The 24,304-nt window shown below is 39.0% G+C and overlaps 2 protein-coding genes across 2 annotated transcripts; one reads left to right on the plus strand and one right to left on the minus strand.

The window, feature by feature from the left end:
• Positions 1-6,758: 6,758 nt before the first annotated feature.
• On the plus strand, positions 6,759-12,598 carry FZR3 (FIZZY-related 3). The gene is made up of 10 exons (XM_077380787.1): positions 6,759-7,342; positions 8,392-8,514; positions 8,931-9,035; positions 10,711-10,890; positions 10,978-11,040; positions 11,144-11,338; positions 11,432-11,533; positions 11,753-11,815; positions 12,180-12,248; positions 12,339-12,598. The coding sequence occupies exons 1-10, from the start codon at positions 6,893-6,895 to the stop codon at positions 12,390-12,392; spliced, it is 1,404 nt and encodes a 467-aa protein (XP_077236902.1). The 5' UTR covers positions 6,759-6,892; the 3' UTR covers positions 12,393-12,598.
• A 1,782-nt stretch (positions 12,599-14,380) lies between these two features.
• On the minus strand, positions 14,381-23,601 carry LOC143880115 (FtsJ-like methyltransferase family protein). Its single transcript, XM_077382871.1, has 6 exons — positions 23,425-23,601; positions 23,219-23,305; positions 18,659-18,721; positions 18,386-18,484; positions 14,857-15,115; positions 14,381-14,761 (listed from the first exon to the last, which is right to left on the minus strand). The coding sequence occupies exons 1-6, from the start codon at positions 23,500-23,502 to the stop codon at positions 14,652-14,654; spliced, it is 696 nt and encodes a 231-aa protein (XP_077238986.1). The 5' UTR covers positions 23,503-23,601; the 3' UTR covers positions 14,381-14,651.
• Positions 23,602-24,304: the final 703 nt, after the last annotated feature.

Consider the following 24,304-nt stretch of genomic DNA (forward strand, 5'->3'; position numbering starts at 1 on the left):
GAAAACACCACCCTTTAAACAGAAACCACTGATATCCAGCACAGAAAACATAACGAATGAGGCAGAAAGAAAAACTCGATACCATTTAGATTTCTTGAGGCAACTAGATTTTATACTATGAAGCACTTGATAAAAATGTTGGCACTTCACCTCAGTTTCCTCCAACATCTCGATTCTCAAATCATAATTTCCAGCACATTTTTCCTTAAATAGAAGAGAATGTTAGGCGAAAATTAAAAAATAAAGAAAAATAATAAAAATTTATAGAACTCTTTTTATTTACATTGCCTTAAATTAGTAAACTTTTAGAAAATGTGATAGAAAAATCAATGTAACTTTTTCATCTTCGAGACATAATCAATGAGTTAGGCTCTCTCCATCGGAGAAGAATGTTTTGATATTTATAATATTCATGGCCACACAAATGCAATTTTGCCTCAAGTACATTGAGCTCATTTTTGACAACTTGTCATGCTTGTTTTTCATTGAATAAAAAGCCACGCAAATTACATTTGCCATGCATGCAATAGGGATGAGCCACACACAAATTATCTTGCCATGCTTGCAATAGGGATGACTCTATAGATAGAGTTTTTATACGGTGGCCGACTGTCAAACCACAAGGGCAGCGAGAGAAAAAACCCTCCCCATTGATTTTTGATCCAGGTCAAACTTCCTATTTTGACTTTTACCTTTATCAAACATCAACGTGGTTGATTTTTTCTCCCTCCGCCCTTTATAATATAAAGGGCGGCCACTATATAATTTCTCCTGTACATAATACTATGTGGCGATAAATCTCTACCAAAAACCCATAAATCAAAAAGGGCAATGATATTGCCAACCATCCCATATTTTTCTTTTCGTCAACTTAAATTTAAAAGTCTTTGTTTTTTAAACGAATCGAATGAAGCAATTTAATGGGTGGAATAGGAAATGAATGAAGCAAGTTTATAGGAAGAATAGGAAACTAATCAACGCAGGTTAAATGGTAGAATAGAAAAGGGAAATGTAGTTTTGAATGTGATAATTTTGATAGAATTACGCTTTGCTTGCATTTAAATATGAATTGCACGTCCCTACAGTTCAAAGTAGATAACCCAGTCGTTCCAAAGTCTCAATTCACCGAGAATATGATTGTATTTGGATATATGCCTCTTGATCACATACTATTAATCATGAGATACTGAAATGCATATTACACGGGTTTTATCATCAGTGTTAAAGGAGAAAGTCAGTTGTAAGAGTATGTATGAAACCCACCAAACACCGTTTATAGTGAAACCACAATCTATCCCTATGGTATGATAATAATAAGAGAGCCCTTTTCACCTCTTTTTTGCAAGGGCTCCCTCCCTTCAGTTTAGACTTCCTCTAATAATAATAATAATAATAAAGAAATTTAAAGCGCTATAGATCAAGTCACTCAAGCGACCATTCAAATTCTGAAAACATAATACAAATTTTGAATTCCAAAGAAGAAGAAAAAAAACAAATCAAATTGTGAAATCACGTACCATATTAAAATATTCACAATAGTTAATACCCTTATACATTAAAATGAAAAATATAAGAAATTGCATGGCATATCTAGGCTTGCATGTAATTCATTCGCAGTTCAAGGGATCCCTCCTGATCAACCGAGACACACGTTGTAAATAATAAATCAAACAAAAGTATTAAAGAAAAAAGAAACAATCAAATGTATCGAAAAGCTTACTCGGGGGAGAGGATCAAGTTTTGGGAGGATAAGTGGGGTGTAGGGACCGCTTTAAAAGTAGCATTTTCAGATTTATTCACAGTGGTGGTGGATCAGGAGGCTTGGATGAAGGATTGCTTCAAGCGAGGAGAGGATGGGATATCACGAAAAATTAATTTCAGGAGTTGGAGAGGGTAACAAGATTATTAGAACTGCTAGCGTCTTCTTACATTAAGAAGTCTGGTATGGACATAAGGATTTGGATCAAGTGCTTTTCTAGGTCTACTTTTAGTGTTAAGTCATTTTGCAACCTTATTGCACCTATCCATGCAACTTCGCCAGTGGTTAGAGTGTGGAGCATTCCAGCCCCTCCGAGGGTATGTGCCTTTACATGGACAGCGGTTTTAGATAAAATTCTCACAGTGGACCATCTTTGAGATCGAAATATGTGGATTATTGATCATTGCGCATTGTGCGTGGAGGCGAGTGAGACAGTGTACCACATGTTTCTTCATTGCAAAACATCTAGATATGTGTGGGAAAAAATCCTAAGCAGATTTGGCATATCATGGGTGTTCCCCTCTAATCTTGCAGAGCTTTTGGAAAGCTGGTCTAATATTCCATGGGAGGTCGAGGTAAAATCTTATGGAAGGTAGCACTGCTAACCATCATTTGGGTGTTATGGAAAGAGATGAATGCTAGGGAGTTTAAAGGACAAGTGAATACACCCCCACTACCTCTATGTTAATGTGATAGCCTTGGTCACTCATGGGTTAGGACCCTATCCAGCTTCCGGTTTGTCTCAGCATATGACTTATGCCGTGGATGGTCTGTGACATGCAACGGTAACGAGCGGAGGCCGACCATTGTTCAGCCATGGGATCGTCCATGTCAAGGACATTTTAAGTTGAATTTTGACGATTCTAATCTAGGCAATCAAGGCCTGCCGGAGCTAGTGGTCTTTTGTGTGATCATGACGGTACGACGATATGGGCGTTCTCAGGTCCTATAGGGATTGCAGACACAAATGAAGGAGAGGGTTGTGCATTAATGAATCAGGTTGATTGAGCCGACCATGCTTGATAAGGTTATAGTGGAATGTGATTCCTTGAATGTGATAAAATGGTTGAATGGTAATCTCTCTTACCCTTTGGCGTTTTGCGCACTGAGTTGATGAGATTTTGGATCGAGCGGTAGGATCCTCTATCTCCTTTCATCATGTGAGAAGGTTGGCTAATAGTGAGGCCGATCAAGTTTACAAGAAACAAGCTCGTTAGTGGCGAAAATAGTCGTCACTAAATATCTTAAAGTTGCCACTAAAATTTTAGTGACGACAAATTCGTCGCCACTGAGTCGCCACTATAGATGTGTCACTAAAGATAATAGTGACGACTTTAAAATATCGCCACTAAATAGATATCTTTTAGTGATGGCATGATTGTTGTCACTAAACGCATGTATAATAGTAACTAGACTTGTCGCCACAAAATTATGAAGAAGTCGTCACTAATTATATACTATCAATGACAAGAATGGTCGTCACAACTTATAAGCTTTTGTGGCAAAAACTTATTAATTAGTGACAAGATAGGAAGTCGTCACTAATGTTTTAATTTTAGTGGCGACTTTTATTTGTCGTCACTAACAACTTGTTAGTAGTGGCGAAATGCAGGTCGCCACTAAAAATATCGCACTAATGGTCCAATTTCTTGTAGTAGGGTGTCATTGGAAGTCTTTGATTTCCTACCTCCTTGAGGGGTCTTGATTTGGCATTTTGGTTCTCTTTCTTTTTTGTTTTTCTTGTATATGTTTTGCTTGTTGTCGGGTGATTTCCTGGGTTTCATTCTTTTTAATATAATTCTTTGCCATTCAGAAAAAAAAAAATGTATTGAAAAGCTATTTCTCTATCAGAATGTCCGTGTCTCCAGGAATTTGAACACCAACTTTCCCACCCAATTGCTCTGCAGCTCGTGAAACCTTACTATCGCCCTATTAAAAGCATAGCCCCCAAGCACTAGTATTTAAATGTAACTAGTCACCCAAACTTCTCCTTACCAATAAAATGTAACTAGTCACCCAAGCCACTCGTTTCAATGTCAATTCATTGAGAATATGATTGTATTCAGAATTTCGGATATATGCCTTTCATGAGCTTACAAACATCTAGTAAGCTAAGATAATTAAATGCATATTACATTTGTTTTATCCTCAGTGTTAACAGAGAAAGCCAATTGAAAGCGTGTATCAAAACCAACATCCAAATGAAACTAATATCTATGGAACTAATATTTTATGATTGGTTTCATTAGAAAAGGCCGTAAATAAATGAAGTGTTCACCTTCTTCAAAGATCTATGCCATGTTTTTGTTGGCACAACTAAGGGTTCATGTTCAAAGAGAGAAGAGAGAGAGTATTGGTTGTGACAGTAAGTATAGGTTGGGCTTACTTTGTTCAAAGATCTAAATAATTCGGGCAGTGATATCCACCCTCCCCTCTCCTAGGATAAAAGCCCCCCCTCTCTAACATGAACGGTTGGTGTGCCAAACGTACAATTAATTTGTTTAAATCTTTGACCAAGGTAGGCCCCACCCATGATTTTAAAAATGAACCATACAGCCCACAACATAGGATGATCCAAACCATTGATTTGATGGGCCACATCGTAAATAGGTTGCACCCCAAAAAATTCTAGCCCTCTGATCTAAAGAGAAACTGCATATTATGGAAAACTCTACAGATCGGAGGGCTAGGATCATCCTGTAGAAATGATTTTGGGGGCACAACCTATTTATACATGTTTGTGGCCCATCAAATGGACGTCTTGGATCATCCTATGGTATGGACCGTACACTTTATTTAGAAATATATTGTGTGGGGCCTACAATTGGGCCTTAATGTTACTGCACAACCCACACCATACGATGATACAAGCTGTCCATTTGATGGACCACAACGTAATTAGGTTGTGCCCCCAAAATCATTTCCATAGGATGATCGCAACCCTCCGATCTATAGAGGTTTCCATAATATGCATTTTCTCTTTAGATCAGAGGGCTAGGATCATCCTGCGGAAATGATATTTTGGGGCACAACCTATTTACGATGTGGCCAATCAAATGGACGGTTTGGATCATCCTGTAGTGTGGGCCGTACTGTTCATTTTGAAAAAGATGGGTGGGGCCTACCTTGCTCAGAAATTTAAGCAAATTAATTGTTGGGCCCACCAACCGTTCGTGCTGGATAGAGAGAGTTGTACCGGCTTAGAAAGCGTGGGGCCCGTGGGGGTGGGTGGATTTTCTCCTAGAAGGGGGGCTGGAAATATCACTGCCATTCAGGTGCTGGGCCCCACCAAGGCTTCATGTTGAGAGAGAGAGAGAGAGAGAGAGAGAGAGACTGTGTGTGTACTGGTTGTACCAGTGTTGTACTGCATGTGGCTTACAAGCGGGCAAGGGGGCGCATTTATCATACAGTGTCAAATAATATGTAGTTTTGGACCTTTGGTTAGGGGTATGTAGTTTTGGTTAGGTGTACAACTTGGGCCTGGCTCAATCCAAACCCCACGGATTCAACTCCGGTTGTGTTGACATTTCCTTGAGCTGGGTTTAGGAAGATTTAACCCAATTTAATTTCAGGTTGGGTTAGGATTGATGCCTTGGGCAACATGAACCGAACCCGACTCCTATCCTCCTAATTTTATTGTGATTTTCAAAATCCTCGCCGACCAGTTCATTCTGCTGCTCTTGGAGCTCCCTTTCACGTCAGCCCACAAGCAAAAATCCTTGGCGCGGAATATAATCTCAAAGTACCCCGACTCAAATAGAGTCAATCAAGAAGGTGGTAAGACCCTTGCAGAGCTCCCTAACTGCATAGAGCTTGGGAAGGTCGAACCGGTCAAGATCCCAACAACAAGGAGCACTCAACTACTAGCTCTTTTTCCCTAGCAGGGATATTCGCTCTTTCATATTGTAAAGGGGAGCAAACCCCATTTTTTGCTCCTCTATTGATAGATCAAAGGCCCTCTTGCCGTTCGATTAACCGGCTGAGTTTCCATCACTCTCCATCCCTAAGAAGAACTCCAAGTTGTAACAGATCAGTCTACTTTGAAACCCTGACCCTTCAATCATTCCACCACCTCTATTAACTCAGTTGCTGATCGGGATCAAACGGTGAACCCACAGTAGCAACGATAGAGGCACCCATTGCTGATCCATGAGTAGCACGCACCAAGAGCTTCCGTAGGGGATTTCGTGGTAAATCCTCAAATTAAAGATCAACAGTCAATCTTGAATCTACAGGGCGCAGGAGATTCATTCGGGGTCTCAGCTAACTGCCATATATATCTCTTTCCGATTAGACATCTACCCCGACTGGGAGCAGAGGGAAGGCTCATTCAGGTGAGTGATCCTCCCTGGTATTCTTCTTTATTCCATCCACTTTCTGCTCGATCCTCCTGCCACCCTGCTGAAAACATTTATAGAAAGCCGCATTCAATTAGCCAACTTGGAAGCCTGATAACTTGATAAGTGACCTTGAAAAAAAAGCCGTACAAACCTGTATTTTTCAAAAAAAGTAGCGTAGAGCCCACACCATAGGATGATCCAAACCTCCATTTGATGGGCCACAATGTAAATAGGTTGTGTTCCTGAAATTATTTCCATAGGATGATCCTAACCCTCCGATCTATGGAAATGATTTTTGGCGCACAACATATTTACATCGTGGCCCATCAGATGGGCGGTTTGGATCATCCTATGGTGTGGGCCGTACCGTACTTTTTGGAAAAATATCTGTTTATACGGCCACATCATATAATTTGTTTGATGTTTGAACCACCTTGACTTAATAAGCATACTTATTGTTTAATTAAGTCCCTCCGCTCCACTCTTTCTACTTCTTAGAGTAGTTTTCAATTAAAGGCCATAGGGAGAAAAGTAGAGCGTGGGTGAAATTACTAAACAAAGGACCCTTCCCTTGTTTTGAAAATAAGATTCGAAGTTTTCATTTTTGTTAGGAAATCACCCAACGGCTACTTTTTGGAGAATAACACTCTGTGTTTTAAAGGACCTACAACTCGACCGTTACAATATTCCAACGTTCAAAAACATTTGCTTCTACGCTCAGAGATCTAAACCTCCCAATTTCAAAAACACAAATCTGCTCTCCACAAATCCAAAGCACTCAGCAATTGATCCAATGGAGAGAAGAAAAACCAGTTTGAATCTCCCAGCTGGTATGACCCAAACATCTCTCAATCTCGACGCCTTTTCATCGTCTTTTCGGGCTTTACCACACACAATATCGCCCTCAAAAACTACATACAGTGATAGGTTTATCCCCTGTCGGTCCTCCTCAAGGCTTCAAAACTTCGCATTGGTGGAGAAATCTTCACCAGCAAAAGAAGGGGGGAATGAGGTTTATGCTAGATTGCTTAAAAATGAGCTCTTCGGACCCGATTCGGTCCCGGGTTCTCCAAGTCTGGGTTCGCCAATGAGTCCGAATAAGAATTTGTTTAGGTTTAAGACTGATCATTCGACTCCGTGCTCGCCTTATTCTCAGTTGATCTCAGGCCATGATGGGGGTATTTGCGCCGAGGTTTCGACTCCTCCGAAGGTGCCTCGGAAAATATCTAAGACTCCTCATAAGGTGGTATACTACTCTGTTCTGCCTCACTTTTTAGTTCAAATTTGTGTTTTGCTCTTTTAGGGTTTTGGGTTTTGGGTTTAGAGTTTAGAGTTTAGAGTTTAGAGTTAATAGACTAAGAAGGTTGGGTGAGAAATTCCCATTAGAAAGAAATAAGATAGAATTACTTATATATGCTTTTGAGGGATCTGTTTCTTCTTAGATAGAATTAGACAATTAAACAAAGTTACTAACAGATGCTTTAGTTCAAGGTTAGGGTTTTGTTTTTCCTATGTTTTTCCTCATAAGGTATACTACCCTGTTCTGCCTCACTTTCTGTTCAAAACTGTGTTTTCATCTTTTAGGGTTTAGGGTTTAGAGTTTAGAGTTAATAGACTAAGAAGGTTGGGTGAGAAATTCCCATTAGAAAGAAATAAGATAGAATTACTTATATATGCTTTTGAGGGATCTGTTTCTTCTTAGATAGAATTAGACAATTAAACGAAGTTACTAACAGATGCTTTAGTTCAAGGTTAGGGTTTTGTTTTTCTTATGAAGATTTGTAAGATGAACTTTCAGCTGGGATCTGTTTTTTCTGAGACAGATTTATACAATTAAACGATGTTACTAAGACATGCTTTAGGCCCTGTTTGGATTGCAAGAAAAACATTTCTGATGGAAATTTCTTTCCAAAATTTAGAGGGGAATGATATGACTGGCTAGTTTAGAGAGATATTGTAATAAATTGAAGGTCCCTCTTTGTAAAAATTGAATAGGGTTGGTTCAATTTATCCTTTCTAGTGTATAAAAAAGGTGTGAACATTTAGAAATATTTTTCCATTCCAAACTTGTCCAGAAAATTCTTGGTATTCAAATTTAACAATTGCTGAAATATCATCCATGGTAGTCGAAGTAAAGTCAAAATCATTGTGATGTTTGTGTTAATACTCACTCTTATATAGTTTAGGAGGATGAGCTCTTGGCCTTGTAAAAGTACTTCACAGTGTGACTAGCAGTAGATAATCTGATTATATGTAGAATGTTGTTGTTTCTGATGGCTAAATTGGTTTCAGGTTTTGGATGCCCCCTCTCTTCAAGATGACTTCTACCTGAATCTTGTCGATTGGTCTTCGCAAAATGTACTAGCTGTTGGGTTGGGCACCTGTGTTTATCTCTGGACTGCATCAACAAGCAAGGTGAAATTGCAAACTCCACTCTTTATCTTTTCCAATAGGGTAGTAAAGATTGAATTTTTATAAGGGTATGCCTAATCTGCTCGGTGAGGCTCCATGGGTTTGCCTAAAGTTTTTTGCATACCAAGAACAGTTGCTTTCATGCTTTGGCAGCTGCCAAGCAACAGAATCTAAAATTAAGTATAATTTGAGCTACTGACCAGTAATCCACTGATGAGCAAACACAATTGGTTTTCACAAGTTAAATGAGCTTACAAAGCTCATGTTTTGTTCATCTTTTCTTACTATTCCTTACCATTCATCTTTTCTCTATTAATGTTTTTAGATTGCTACTATAGATTCTTGTTTTTATTCACTAAAGCGATTGTGATTATGTCGTTGTAAGATGTGTTTTTGATAAAATCTTAATCTTGGTCCAGGTGATAAAGCTATGTGACTTGGGCCCAAGTGATAGTGTGTGTGCGGTCCAGTGGACTCGGGAAGGCTCATATCTTTCCATCGGTACAAATCTTGGTGATATCCAAGTAAGTTTTTATATCCCTTCTGGTTTTCATTTTCAAATAGGAGGTCTGCTCTTATATATAGTCATATGATTCTCATCCAATTTCAATCTAAAGGTGCATCAAGAGATGTATTTGACAAATTTTTAAGCATGACTGTGGACCATAACCGCCAGAAAAATTCAAAGAGGATGACAGTATAAACAAATCTAATGAACCTCCAATTGTTATAAATGGCTTGGATGAGTCAACCAAATTTAAACAAGACTTAAAGGTTTCAAAGGATGGCAACAATAGGAAAATTTTATTGTACATAATCTACTTCTGTTCCAACAACTCATCATCTTGACTAACTACTGAATTGTTTTAAGCGTGCCGCATATTTTGATGTACCCTGACCCCAATTCTCACAATGCTTGTCCCTCAAGCTCTTCAGGAAACACTAAAATTTACTTGAGTTACAATGACTTATGCTCAATACCGAACTATCATTTAGCAAGAATCATTCTCTAACTTTTGACCAGATTTCCTTAGTGGGCCTAGCCTTTTGTAGAAATTGTTTTAGTAGTAGTTAAAATTGAGCAAGTTTGAAGGAATAAAAAGAATATTAATGGGTGCCTTTCCGTTTCAGTATTAAGGTCAGTCTATTGTCATGCCAGTTCCATCGGGTCCCACCATAGATGCTCCAATAGGAAGGGAAGGGCTAGATGCCCATTTCAGGTTCTCCTGCAGAGGATTGAAGTGTTCATCTTTTTCTTTTAAACCATGAGGATTTGTTTTTTTTTTTTTATTTAGTCTCATAATGGTTTTCTGCGAACCATTGCTACCTAAACTATGTTCTTTTAATTTGAACTTTTCGAATAGGACATGTTGAACTTGACTGCAAGTGGTACCACAAATTAAGGTTGGCATAGTTATCTGATCAATGGGTCAAGTGATAACTAAGTCAACCTTAATAGGTGTGATACTGCTTGCAATCAAGTTCAAACATTGTTCTTTTTGAAAAGATTCAAATTAAGGAGTAATCTAATTTAAAGCATTATGTACTATTTTGTCTCTTTTAATATTAAGATCATAGACTGCTATAGATTAATTAAATAAATCATTGGCATTTATTAGTTTTTGGTCAATTACCATTGTAGTTTGATAGATTAAATTTTGAACTTGGAATCAATGATAAAATTTAAAAATCCTCCACAACAATCCCCTCTCTTTTTTGTTAGACAAATGATCGGACATGGTGGCATGATATGAAGACCACCCTGTTGTTTTTCCATAGGTCCTGCCGCATTTATTCTCATAATGCTTTTACTGTGCATCTAACCCTGAATCTATCCTTCACTCTGTTATTACTTATCTTTTAATCCTGAGTGCTTCATATGCTATCTTACTTGACTGAGATTTTGTTCAAGAGGGATTCAGGTCTAAGGATTGAAATGTCATAGAAGATTTGAATTGTGAAGAAGTAGGAGGACAAGTTATGCAAAGAACTTTCTTTCTTTAATAAGTAATAAGAATAAGAGGTGTTAAGCTTTTTATAATTCTGGCATTGACCTATTTTTCCACGTTTTGAAACACTGCTTTAATCACCAAGTTTGATATGAACCTACCAGATTTATTCAGAAAAAAATGAAAAACATTTCTTTGTATTTTATGGACAAACACAGTTGGACCAACTCCATTACTATCTATATTGCAGATTTGGGATGGCACTCGGTGCAAAAAGGTTCGAACCATGAATGGACATCAAACAAGAACTGGAGTATTAGCATGGAGTTCATGCATTTTATCTTCAGGAAGTAGAGACCGAAATATTCTTCAACATGATCTTCGTGTCTCAAATGATTTTATCGGCAAGCTTGTAGGCCATAAATCTGAGGTAAGCCTTCTAATATTTGTAATAATTAAGCAGTCACAAAGAATAAGTGCAAATATGCAATAATAATTTGTTTCGTGTATCTACTAGGTCTGTGGGCTGAAATGGTCACATGACGACAGAGAACTCGCATCTGGTGGAAATGATAATCAGGTTTGTTAATTCTGTTTTCTCCTGTGATATTTTTAATACAGAGTTTTATCTAGAAATCATTAAATAAGCTTAATTAATGGCTTCTCTCTTATATTGTGATCAGCTCTTGGTTTGGAATCAGCACTCCCAACAGCCAATCTTGAAACTTACAGAACACACAGCGGCAGTAAAGGCCATTGCTTGGTCACCACACCAACACAGCCTTCTTGCGTCCGGAGGTGGAACCGCCGATAGGTGCATTCGCTTTTGGAATACCACAAATGGTAACCAGTTGAATTTTGTGGACACTGGGAGTCAGGTGATCGACTCGATCTTCACTTCTTTTTTCTTATGCATTTGTTGGTTTTCTTTCATTGCACTTCGAACAAGTTCTAACAATTCATGTTTACAGGTGTGCAATCTGTCATGGTGTAAAAATGTGAATGAACTAGTGAGCACTCATGGTTATTCCCAGAACCAAATCATGGTATGGAAGTATCCATCATTGGGGAAGGTAAGCTTTTTGTTTTATCAGTTACAATCACTTGTTCTCCTTTGTTATATGCAAAGCTTGTTTCAAACATATGAATAAAGGTGTAGAATAAAGAAGTTGCAAATTCAACCTTATAATACTAGGGCAGTTTTTCTTCCTTGTTTCATGTACTATGAGATTCTCTAGCCCATGTTTCTTTTCCACAATTTTCCTCACTGAGCTAAAAAGACTTTGAAACAGGTAGCAACTCTAACCGGTCACGGAATGAGGGTACTATATCTTGCCATGTCTCCTGATGGGCAGGTAACATGTTTTCCATTATTGTACTCATTTGAACTCTAATTCAGCTCATATTTATGCCAGGAACCAATGATTTTTTGGCCTCTTTGGACACCTCCAAACATCATTTGCAAATGATGGTCATCCCTAGTTTTAGAAATGATTTAGATGGGTTTCAAATGGTCTTAATTTCCCATTTGCAAGTATGACACCCCTACTCTCATATGCAAATAAGGACCAGTTTTGGTACGTACCCATAGGAGGGGGGAAGGCCCTTAATCAAGAATCACCAATTGATGATGAACAAGTGATTTTTCATTAGAAATGCACCCATGATTTATTTTTCAATAATCTCCATAGTGACACAACTGCACTTAAGTTCTTGCAGACTATAGTGACTGGGGCAGGAGATGAGACTCTGAGATTTTGGAACATCTTTCCTTCTGCAAAAACACCTGTAAGTATGAAAATTTTCATGTTTTTCCATTGTTCTAACCAAGGGATTTCTTATCAATTTCTTTGTTCTAATTTATATATTATTCCACAGGCCTCTGTTCGTGACACTGGACTTTGGTCTTTAGGCCGAACTCATATTCGATGATCAATCAGCTTTGGAGTTAGGAATCATACTTCACCCACAATAAAAGATTCATCCTTTCAATTATTTTGTATCTACATAACTGATTAGGCAAAATGTAAGATATTAGAACTAGTGGGTACCACACCCATAGGACTGTCCCTATTTTTGTCTCTCATTTTGGCTGTGCAATACATTTTCAATTTTAATAGATTTTCTTATGTGCAAAATTTCCAGTAAAGTTTTCCTGAAAGAGGTGTTTGGATACAAGGAAAAAAAGTTCGGGGTCGTCTGAGTAGAGTTGAATTTTTTGTTCTAGAAAAACGAAGAATATTCAGTTTTTTGTGAAAAAATCCATGGAAATGAGGAAATTGTTTTCTGCAAATACTGCTGTGAGCCTGTGAGGGACCCAGTGGGTAAACTGGTAAAGAAGAGTCCCTGGTGGTACCAAACTACCAACTGGGTGGGAAAAAACATCTCACAAAGTGTTGCCCAGAAACCTCTGTCCATAATAATCAATGTATTTGCATCATTTTCAGAACACTTGCAATCTTTACAAAATTCTAAATATGACCAGATGCTGCTCTTCATAATTAGAATTTTTATTGCGGAGGGATTTGCTAGCGTCCATCACAAAAGGCATTTCACGGATGGGCAGCATGTGATAGCAGCCACACTTTTCAGCAGATTTTGTCTTCATTAACGAGGTGGCTGCTCTCATGGAAATGCCTTCTGCAATGGACGCTAGCAAATCCCTTTGTACTAACTCTTTTACTCATTGCAAGTAGGGGTAGCAATGGTTGGGTTTCGGTTTCGGTTCGACCCCCGAACTGAACCGAACCAAAATTTGAATCGGTTTAGTTTTACCGAACTGAAACCGAATTTTCGGTTCGGTTTCAGTTCGGTTCCACCAATTTTGCCACCTCATAATCATTGGAAATATTCGGTTTCGGTTCGGTTTGATCCCCAAACCGAAATTTGAATCTGTTTGGTTTAACCAAACCGAAACCGAATTTTCGGTTCGGTTTCGGCTCGGCCAACTTTGCCACCCCTAATTGCAAGTCGTATGGGTATGGGCAATAAAAATAGGGAAATGACATCAGCAAGACCATGTTTTAATAATTGCACATAGCCAGCTTGTCTTTTCTTTTGACAGCTCTTTAAAAATACTAAAAGAAAAGGGAAATGATATCAGCACGACACTGTTTAGTCTAGTCTGCTCTGCCCTTTCAACAGCTAGCCTCCCTTTCTAACTGGCAAGCTAAGTAAGCTACTGCGTACGCTTGGTATCTAAAAGACAAGATTCATTAGTGAAAATATCAAAACATGGTAGTGATGATATCACTTCCCTAATGCTAAAAACAAGTGGATCATTTCCCATTAAAAGAAACCATTTGTTTTTTGTTTCAACCACGTAGCATTTAAATACCATCTTATATCTTAGTGAGGCCATGAGATTACTTTAAAATAGATGATCACATGAATTTTAAAAGAATATGAGAATAATACCATATTGAGGATTTGGTAGCTCCACTGCATTTCTAGAACACAAGTTAAATTAGATGTTAAATGCTATTACAATTCCTGGAAAGGCTATCAACAGCCAATCAGAAAATGTGTAATACCATGAGCGATGCCATTATCAAAACAAAGGATTGAGGTTATGATTTCCCTCTTTAAGGCCATGTTTGGCAGCCACAAAATATTTTTCCACTGAATATTAGTTTATCCAGTTGTGGGAAAGGGTCAAGAAGGGTGGGAGAGGGAGAGGATTGAGAAGGTATGAGTGCAGAGAGGGTGAGGAGTGACTGGAAAACAGGGAAAAGGAAAACTCTACTCAAAACAAGGTTTTTTCTCATACTTTTCAGCCACTTCTCACCATCTCCTTACTCACGCCCTCTCAATTCTCCCTCTACTCTCTCACCATTTTGTGCCATGAGAAAAAAAAAATCATGGTTGCCAAACATGGCTTAGATGTATATATATTCCCATTTTATGTAAACAAAAAAATGTTTATCGGTCTAATTGATATTCTGGGTAATGAAATTTCCTTTTGTTTGTCCTTTCTCCTCTGATCCTCCACACATTACACTAACTGCAAATCAAAATCAGTGAGTTTCCAACCACATAAGGTGCACTGGTGCACATAATCAATTCCTAAAGAGCAGAACAACTAGACTAGAATTCAGAAACTTGAACTCCACATCAACTTCCTGGAAATGTATATAGTTTCTAATCACAGGAATCTCATATAGATAATGAAATGGTGGCAATTTCTGACGCTTACCGCAAGCCTTGGCATATCAAATATATCTCTCTAGAAGAAGACCTTGTTGCTTTTGGCCTTAACCATGACGCCTTTTTGAAACGTGGTTTGCAGATTTCGCTAAATCCTGCAAGCACACAACCAAAAGAAGATAGGAATAACTGATAGAATGTCATTGGATCTATTAAAAACTATCACCTTCCTTGTAAAACAACTACTAACCCTGTGTGTCTTCACTCTCAAGAAGTTTAATTACAAGGTTGCCTCCACGTCGAAGAACACCATCATCACTGGCATTAGAATCTGACCTGTCTAAGAGCTCCTCATCATCAATATTATCATCCGAACTGCATAAAACGGTCCTTCCCAAAGCCAAAGAAAGTGCTCGCATCCCCAACTCAACAGATAAAGCTGCATCTCTAGTTGTGATTCCAGAAACAGTGGGACACATATCTGACAGTACCACGGAAAACCCACTCCTCTGCAAAATAAAGAACAAATCATAGGCTTATATACCTATTTTATGTTAAACAAAGAAAAGAAGATTTATTAACAACTACATATCTCAACAGGATCAAAAGACATGGTTTTATGATACCCAATAATGTTTTTTTTTTAATGATATAATGCCCAAGAATGTTACTGGCCTAAAAAAATACTCCTGAGATAAGAATTAGCCAGAGTCTATTAAATCATAAAAAGAGACCAGTAATGGAGGTGGTAGTTCCGGATCTCATTTAATCATAAGTGCATGTATTGATATTTATGGGTGTATTTATACATACGTGTGCCCAGTGCTTGAAGAATCCAATGAAGCAACCGAGTAGATGCATACATTTTTCCCGCATTTTTCCCGCAGAGAAATGGATGAATAAAGAAAGATGGAGAGGCAAATGTTCATCACCAGATTAAAGGAAACTGTTAAGCAATGCTAGGGACATTAGATAGCATCAGAATATCTGCTAAAAGTAGACTGATTTGTAGTACTAAATGTAGACTCAATTTATGGAACACTGGAATTTTGATAAAAAAAATTCCTGAAAAAGAGTAACAAATTTTATCGAAAATTAAGAACTACAAAATGTCATTGGGCAGGAGGTTGCCCAATAACTATAACAAGTCTATTTACACCACTCTTCGTTAGCCTTTCTGCAAGATCATTGGCACTTCTTGGGATGTGTCTAATTGCAATGTCCTGCCCTCCAAGCCTGTCCGCAATTTCCCCAATAACAGAGGCTAGCCTCCATGGACCTTGGCTAGTTTCCTTAGCCCAAGAAAAAGCATTTGAAGAGTCTCATTCAATCTAAGTCTCCAGTTGAAGGAATCCAGGAAAAGGCGCAAGGAAACGACTAGGACCAAGGGGAGAAGCAAGTAGAGTTTAGTTTCTAATGCAGACAAGAACAAATTATTCTAATACCTCAACTTTTACGATAAGCAGGCCCTTGTTGTGCTTTCCAAAAGACAATCAGCTTATAGGGATTGGTCAGTCCAGTTTGAATAACAATGGCAAAAAGAAACAGATTTGAGGCCTGATGGTATCATGTTTTGGTCATATCGAGGTGAGCGACAAAAAAGTGATTCTCTTTGGTCATGTGGAGGTGAGCAACAAAAAATGTTTCTTTGGTAATAACAGCCTGATCTAGCAAGTGGTGGGAGAGCAATTCTATAAAAGGGTCATATTTGGATTTGGCTTCTGGAAATTCAGCTAGTAGGAACAGATTTGTTCATATTGGATAGTAAAAATATTCATCAGATGAAGTCTCAACTCTCAACCAAGCAGGAAACGCCCAGGAATGGAAAATCGTGTTTCCCTGTAACCCGTTTCCAAAACGGGAAACGGGACAGTTCCCCAAAAATGGGTACCCGAAGCGTGGGGATCGCATTTCCAAAATTGGGGAATCACGTTTTTATGTTCTGGGTGAGTACAGGGGACTAGGTATTTACCTGTAAAGTCTACAAGTAAATGTCTTTACTATTTTAATGTCTGATTTACATGTGAATAGTGGAATACCCCACATTTGGATTTATTAAAAACAGTTTCAAGACCAAATTCTAAAAGGATAAAAAATCAACTTTCCCGTTCTAGTACAAAATCCGACCCTTTTCGGTCATTTTGGGATAGGTCAAAATCCTTAACTTCAAAACGATGGGGTACTTTGCCAATTTTAAAAATTTATAAAATCTATCATGACCAAACATTATTTAGATCCTAGAAGTCTGGTAAAAAAAATCTCATAAAAAACTTGGCTGACTGTGATTTTTAGTAATTTTTTTTTGGATTCTGTTAAAAAATTTAACTATTAAAAAATATTCTATGACCCTTACCGCTTCCCACCTTCCCAGGAGCCTTCGCTTCCCACTTCCGCTTCCCGCACTGGCAACCTTGGTCTCAACAAACCATTGGCTCCAAATAGACTCCACATGAGTCTTGCAACACTGAACAAGTGATGTGAAACTGTGGTGGAATGGACAGGAAGTCAATAACCATAGCAAAACGCTGACATTGTGCCAATATGTGAAAATAAAGAAAAGGAAGATAGGGGACTTCGAGAAGTATTACACGGACAGTCATTGAACATGTTGACAATCTATAACCTGCAATAACAAAACTACCATAGCTCAATACTAAACTTATTATCATCCTCTACTGTGCTAAACATGTAATAGATCCATGCAGTGTCTAAGCATAAAAGTCAAGATCTCCACCCATTTGTGGTGTTTAAAGGCCTTTGCCTCAACACAAAGTGTCTCGAGGATGGGGATCCATGCGGTGTCTAAGCATAAAAATCAAGATCTCCACCCATCCATGGTGTTGTTTAAAGGCCTTTGCCTCAAGGCAAAGTGTGTCTCAAGGATGGGCAGCATGAAATGCCTTGAAGAGCCAACAAGGCACATACTGATTAAGGCTTAAACCTCGGTTTCAGGAGGCATATGCCTCTGCTTTACGGCTAGCTTCTTTAAACAGGTTAAGCCTCACATATTTCGTGAGCCCAAAGTTCTACAATTTTTTATTTATGTTTATATTCTAAAAGAAGCCGCCACCCCACAGACAGTGAGAAGGGTGTTTGTTATTACTGTTATTTCTCACAGAAACCCAAAGGATTTTTATTTTTATTTTTTTGAATGGCTGAAACTCAATGGATTTTGAATCTACAACTTTGAAGATGTTCTTCAACCCTCAATGCAGATCAAATTTAAGCAAGTGGAGTGGATTTTCTTTGATGATATAGAAGTCGATGTACCAACTTTTTCAGTTTCCTTCCTCAGTTCTTGAGTTCTTCACTGGATTCATTCTTGCATTCTTTTTCGGTTTATTCCAAGATAAAAATGGCTAAGAGAGATGGAATAGATAAGCAGGGGACTCAGCAGTCTGCCCAGTTATTTGTTACTTGCTACTAAGATATCTGTATTTCTTACTCCCTTCGCTAGTTGCTATGGTTCTTAGTTGATGATAAATAAATAATAGTACATAATAGACTGGCAGTCAATAGTTCATACAGACACTTATTCTCTCCTCCACTTCTTTATTGTTTGCAACTTATTTTTATTTTATTTTTTATGCCTTACACTTTTATTAAATTACAATAATATGCCTCATCCTGCCTCAAGGCTTACCCCCTGCATCACAGGGCCCTTTCGGCCACAAATCTGCATTTCGGGCTTAAAAATTCAACAAACAATATCTAAGACAATGCAGAAACTAGAGATTGTAGTTAATTTGTTAAAAATAATGTATGTAGAAAGATTAAACCTGAGGAGAGAGTTCCATAACTTGGTCCTTCACAAGATTCAAGACATCAGCACAAATAGTCTGTACCCTCGTGTCACAGTGAGAAGGAACCTTCACCTTCTGCTCTGCAATCAATATTACAAAACAAAGAAAATCACTGCCTACAAAAATTCAAATAAGAAATGATCAACTGTTTCTCATTTTATTTTAGCTCCAGACTTTCCTTGAAAAAGCATTAGATCACAAAACAGAAGAAGAAAAAAAGTTTCTTAAGCTAAGAATCATAGTTCTCACCTTCAGATCAATACCCACAACAACCCCACCATTTTTCAATGGACCCAAGCTCTGACAAGCTACCTACAAGATTAAACAAAAATGTGGTAATGTCGAAGAAAAATAGTTTTGTATATAAATTTGTCCATAGAAAGCCACCAAAGTAACCATTCAAAAAAAAAAGTCACCAAAGTAAATAAATAAATATAGAACAACTGGAAAATACTACATTCAGTTGAATACAATTCCACATCAATCAAACACTAAGCCATTGGATTACAGTATCATGGGCATCTACCAAGCACCTGAGAGAGAGAGAGAGAGAGAGTAAATGAGTACCTGAGAGAGTAAATGAGTACCTGAGATTTTCTAGGAGTAGAAGGATGTAGATAGAGATGTGGCTACATAGACATTGGGTTAATGGGTTTTGTCCTATGTACGTTGTTTTTGGAGTTTCTTTGTCTGTGCCTTTATTTCATGTTCGTAAACTGTGAAGTCACTTAATGTATGTAGAGGGTCCACATTGGGATCTGCACGGAACTTAACTAAAATGGAACCATTTCTCTTCTCCCTTCTTTTTTGTGTGTGTGTATGGGGTGGGGGGGGGGGGGGGGGGGGTTGTAATGGTGCCGATAGTAGGCTTTCTCTTGTCCCTCTTATTCTCTCCCTTCATTTTCAAGCTTCTTCTGATTTCTTCCTTTTAATTTCAGTTTATGTTCTAGATAGATAAAACGGTATCAGAGTGGGTTCTGATCTGGATCTAAATCAGAGCGCTAGTCAAATCAGATACGGAATCTTTTCCGCTTCCCAGTATTGATTACAACAATGGATAATAATTTGGATTATCCTACAACAATCGAAGGTGTGTTCTATCCTTTGTTTCTTGCTATCTATGTTCTATTTTGGTGAGATCTTATTTTGATATTATCTAGGGAAAAAGAATTTAATAGAATTTCTGACGTTAAACAACCGGGTAGTCACATCCGTGGTTTTAAATTTCGACCAAAATCTTCGGATTTCGGTGAGTACCGAAACCGAAATCCCAAAATATACCAAATTTCGTTCGGGAATTTCGTCGAAATTGATATTAAAATAACAATATTTTATTGCGTTAAAGTATTTCAAACAAAATTATCGGTAATTTCGATCGAAATGTCTTCCTAAAAATATGGAATTCCGTGCACGTGTACCAAATTTCGCCCGAAATTTCGGGATTTCGGCTGAAATTTTGGTTTCGGATAAGTCCGACCGAAATTTCAGCCGAAACCGAAATGTAAAACCATGGTCACATCCACTGGAAGCAATCATAATGACTACCAAAGATTGAAGATTACAACAGTTAAACCAAATGTAAGAAACTATTTGGAATATGCACAAACGACTAGGATATTTATTGGTAGCCAGAGGAAGTTCTCAGGAAAGTTCAAAAACTTAAAGATCCATCCCACAATGATTGGGAATATGAGAATCTTACAGTGATGGCATCGCTCTTAATTTAATGGAGCTAAGTAACAGTAAAAGTCTACTTTTCTGAAAAATGTGAAAGTTATGGGGATGCAGTAACCCGAACCTATTCTCAAAAGGGAAGAGGAATAGCCAGGATTTACCAGCCACATAGAGAGATTGCAAATATGCAACAAGGTAACCTATCTATAGAGGATTATTTCAAGCTTCTCAGAAGAAAAATGGGAGGAAGTAGATTATTATCAGCCCGTAGTACCTAATCTTTGGATATATGAAGAAACAAACTGAATTTTTGAATTACTGGATGGCTTGAACCCAGATATAGAACTCCAACGGGTTCAAGTGCCTGGGAAAGATGAACTACCTCCCTTTGAATATGTCTATATTTATATCTGAGGAGAAGCGATCCGATTAGCAGCCTTTGGGTGCTTGTTCGGAAACAAATTAAAGCATTTAGCGCTAGCAGCAAAGTCTGAAGGCAATAAACGTGGTGGAAACAGTGAAACACTTATGGGGGAAACCAACCACATTCAAGAACATCGACAGTTGATAGAGACAAAATTAAGTGCGCTCATTGAGAAAAAAGAATACATACATGGGATATGTGCTGGGATTTCCATCCTCATCTACGCCCAAAGATGAGAATGACGAGAGCCAACACAGCCACAGTTGAGAGGGAAATTGGCAACAACTAATCCTCATGCCGCAAGAAAATCAATGACAGACAGAAAAGATTTGTCTATCAAGGATCTAAGTGAGCAACTTGGTATCCTCGAATCATCACTTAGTACCTCCCCAATGGAGTCTTCAAGTAGAGATGTGATGTAGATCTCTTGTAGATCTACTTCCAATTGGTCAGTTCAGATAAGTGAAGGAACAGTAAAAGAACAAAAATTCTGATCAAAACCAGTACAAAAACCAATAACTTGCTGGAAATTGCAGAAAATGAGCAGAAAGTGCGGAAAATATGCTGAAAATGCTAGAAAATACAATTGGAAGAACAAGAACATAGTTGAACTAAATTTTCTTGAATATCAATGAAACGTAACAATAAAATAAGAACTTAGCTTAACTGAAACTTCGAATTGAGATGAAGAGGAAATGGAGGGCCTTCTTTGAGCAAGATCTCCTTTTTAACATCAATCGAAGCTCCCTTTTACAAATAATCTCTCTCCCAAAGCTTGAGCTCCACCTCTTACAATTCAAATCCCAGCCAAATGTCCCTCCCAAATTCAAAAAAAAGGGGGCTATTTAAATGGGTAGTTCTCACTCAGTTGCATTTGCCCCTCACTACATAGCTCAATTACAAGAATGCCACTCCTAGAAAAATACACATACTCCCCTAGTAAAAGAGAAAATTACATATGAACCACCATAATGCCTTATTATGTTTGTGCCCCTGCACTACAACTAGAGTTGGCCATCTTATCTTTGGCCGGGACCCGGTCCTCATCGTCCCTCCCCCCCCCACACCCACCCACGCCTCCTCCTCTTCCTCCTCTAGAAAAATGGCTTGACCACAAGCTCGGGTCCATCCCCGTAGAAGGGATATAAACCCATGTCAATGGGCGAATTGGGATGGTATCCCTCCATACTTGCAAATGTGATGCCGATGCCGGGATCAAATACGAAGCTCTCAATATAAAGCCCCTTTATTCGGGGCCTATCACTTGTACCAAGTCGGACCTGTCTAAAATGACGTACCCAGCATCAGCTCATTACTAATGGTACTCCACCCATGCTCATATACTCAAGATCACAAATTTACTCGTCCCAGTAATCCCCGTGGATGGGAAAACTCCGCCACAACAAACTCGCCTCTAAAAACAGATCTTGATAGCAAGTCTTCGCTACATCAACACATCTTCCCCCTAAGGATTCGGATCTCTTCCTCAAGAGGGAAGACGAAACCTCGGACCCATCGCAAAGCCGAGGGAACCCCGCCGGAATTCGCAGCCAATTTGGCCGGTCACCTCCAGCTCAGGCGACAAATTCTAGTTACGCCGACTACCTCCAACTCTGCCGGCTCCAAGAGGAAGTTATGCAATTCTTCTTCTTCTTCGAGCCCTTAGGATTCGAATCTCGCTATCAAGAGGCTGGGAGCTCGGCCGACTTCCAACGGGACCTCGGAGATCGGCACCTGTTCTCTGATACCTCAGCCGCTATAGCCAAAGAGAGAAACATGGAACACAACCAGTCTCCCCTTGTGCCTTCGGACGGTATCGTCGGAGCTTCTCACCTCCTCGAGGACCCTCGAGCCAAATCCAACGAAGAAGCCCAACGCAGAAAGCTCGCCTGCTGGCCAATCCATTTCAGCAAACGTGTGTATCAATCTCCTCAGCCCGGACCAGCCTACGCAAATGGGGGCATGTGTTGGGGGTAAAAACCGGCACCAAATCAAAGACGGGCACATGACAGACGCAGCCCAAGCGCGCCAAGGGCAGCAGGGTAATTTCACGGCTTATACGTGAGTCCTAGAAACTTAAACCCTAAAGTTGTAGCTCCATAAAGCCGCCATCATCAATAAACTTGGAAGCCTTGGTTTCTAGAAGAAACGTAAGGCAATTAGGAAAGAGCCCATAAGAGGCAACTTTCCCCACATTCCAGGACTCTTGCTCTATAAAATGGGAGCCAAGGCTCAAAGGTTCAATCGGCCTCTAGAGAGATCAGCCTTCGTATTTGTTGGATGTTACTAACTTAAGCATCAGAGGGCCTTCCCGGAGTCCAAGCTCACAGGTTGTGAATCTTCGCTCCGGGAGTCGAGTCAGCCTCGATCCAGATCTCAGGGCAACAACACCCAACTGCTAACTATGTATAGATTGTAAATCTTCTTTGCTTGTGCCTTGCATTATTGATAGCAAACTAATCTTTATTTAATGGAAACCCCAGAATTCCCAGACACGTTTCTTACAAAAGCGACATATCAAAATTGCCAATAACAAGCAGCCAGGGAAGCAATTACATGATCACAGAACACCCAAAAAAAAAAAAAAATTTCTTTAAACTCAGATAAATATAACCCCATAGCCCAGATAACTCTAATATACTAGATCAAACAGATACATGAGCAATAAATTATGCAACTGAAATAGTTAACGAGAAGGGGCAAATGGGTACCTGAAGCCAAGCACCAGGAGCACATCCAAGGTCAAGAACTGATGCTCCTGATGATATCAGCTTGTACTGCTTCTGCATCTGCAACAGCTGGAAACACCAAAACAGCTTCAAAAAATAGAATTGGAAAAGTAAAATGAAAAAGAGTAAAACATAGAAAAATCAGAAACAGATATAAGAACAAAAGAGATGGAAAATAAAATCCACACCTTGAAGGCCGATCGTGCTACATAGCCCAGTCGCTGGGCCTCCCTGTAGAAGAAGTCCGCAGTTCCTGCCCCGCTCATCCTCCCCCAAAAACCTCTCTTTGTTTTTTTTTTTTCGTGAGTCCCAAAAAACCTCCCTTGTTTCAAGTCCCTTGAACATCCACTGTAAAATAAAGAGGAATTTGTAAATTGAAGGGCCTAGAATAAGAGGAGATTTTATATGGTGTTAGGCCTGATCGTCCCGTATTTTTCAAAAAGTACTTTATGGACCACATCATAGGATGATCCAACCCGTCCATGTGATGGAACACTGTGCCCCAAAAATCATTTCCATAGGATGATCTAGCCCTCCAATCTATAGAGGTTTCCATTATATGCAGTTCCTGTATAGATGGGAGGGTTGGGATCATCCTACGGAAATGATTTTTTGGGCACAACCTATTTATGTAATGGCCTATCACATTGACGGTTTGGATCATCCTATAGTGTGGGAATGAAAATAGCAAAAACTAAAAAAAAACTGGGTGACCCGCGGGTCCACCCGGCCCATATAGATGGGTGGGGTCTGGGTTCACAAAATAGCGACCCGTAAGATTCCAGGTCATTTTTTACCCTGCCCGTACCCGTACGGGTTGGGAGAAACCCAACCCAGCCCGGCCACCCATTCGCCAGGTCTAATAACAATGTGACACACAAAAAAAAACTGAAAGGATCCATAAACCACTTTGCTGAGGTTGACCGATGCACACTGCTAAGGGCATTTTTGGACAGTGGAAAATATATTCCTAGCTGCGACTTATCCAATTCAGTAGCACCTGCTGCTACATCATTTCAAACTTGCTCCATTGTTGTTGTTTGGGTGATTAGAGCTGGAATAGGCCCA

This window comes from Tasmannia lanceolata, unplaced genomic scaffold (genome assembly GCF_043159265.1).
Source record: "Tasmannia lanceolata isolate RefF3 unplaced genomic scaffold, GAP_Taslan_0.1 ptg000006l, whole genome shotgun sequence".
NCBI lineage: Eukaryota > Viridiplantae > Streptophyta > Magnoliopsida > Canellales > Winteraceae > Tasmannia > Tasmannia lanceolata.

What these genes read in the sequence shown, in the direction of transcription:
- FZR3 (XM_077380787.1), top strand. Translation starts at nt 6,893, where the DNA reads ATGGAGAGAAGAAAAACCAGTTTGAATCTCCCAGCTGGTATGACCCAA. An exon ending in CAAATCTTGGTGATATCCAA is followed by an intron (nt 9,036 to 10,710) that starts GTAAGTTTTTAT and finishes TCTATATTGCAG; the next exon opens with ATTTGGGATGGCACTCGGTG. An exon ending in TTGTAGGCCATAAATCTGAG is followed by an intron (nt 10,891 to 10,977) that starts GTAAGCCTTCTA and finishes TGTATCTACTAG; the next exon opens with GTCTGTGGGCTGAAATGGTC.
- LOC143880115 (XM_077382871.1), bottom strand. Translation starts at nt 23,502, where the DNA reads ATGAGCGGGGCAGGAACTGCGGACTTCTTCTACAGGGAGGCCCAGCGA. An exon ending in TAGCACGATCGGCCTTCAAG is followed by an intron (nt 23,306 to 23,424) that starts GTGTGGATTTTA and finishes TGGTGTTTCCAG; the next exon opens with CTGTTGCAGATGCAGAAGCA. An exon ending in CTCCTGGTGCTTGGCTTCAG is followed by an intron (nt 18,722 to 23,218) that starts GTACCCATTTGC and finishes TTAATCTTGTAG; the next exon opens with GTAGCTTGTCAGAGCTTGGG.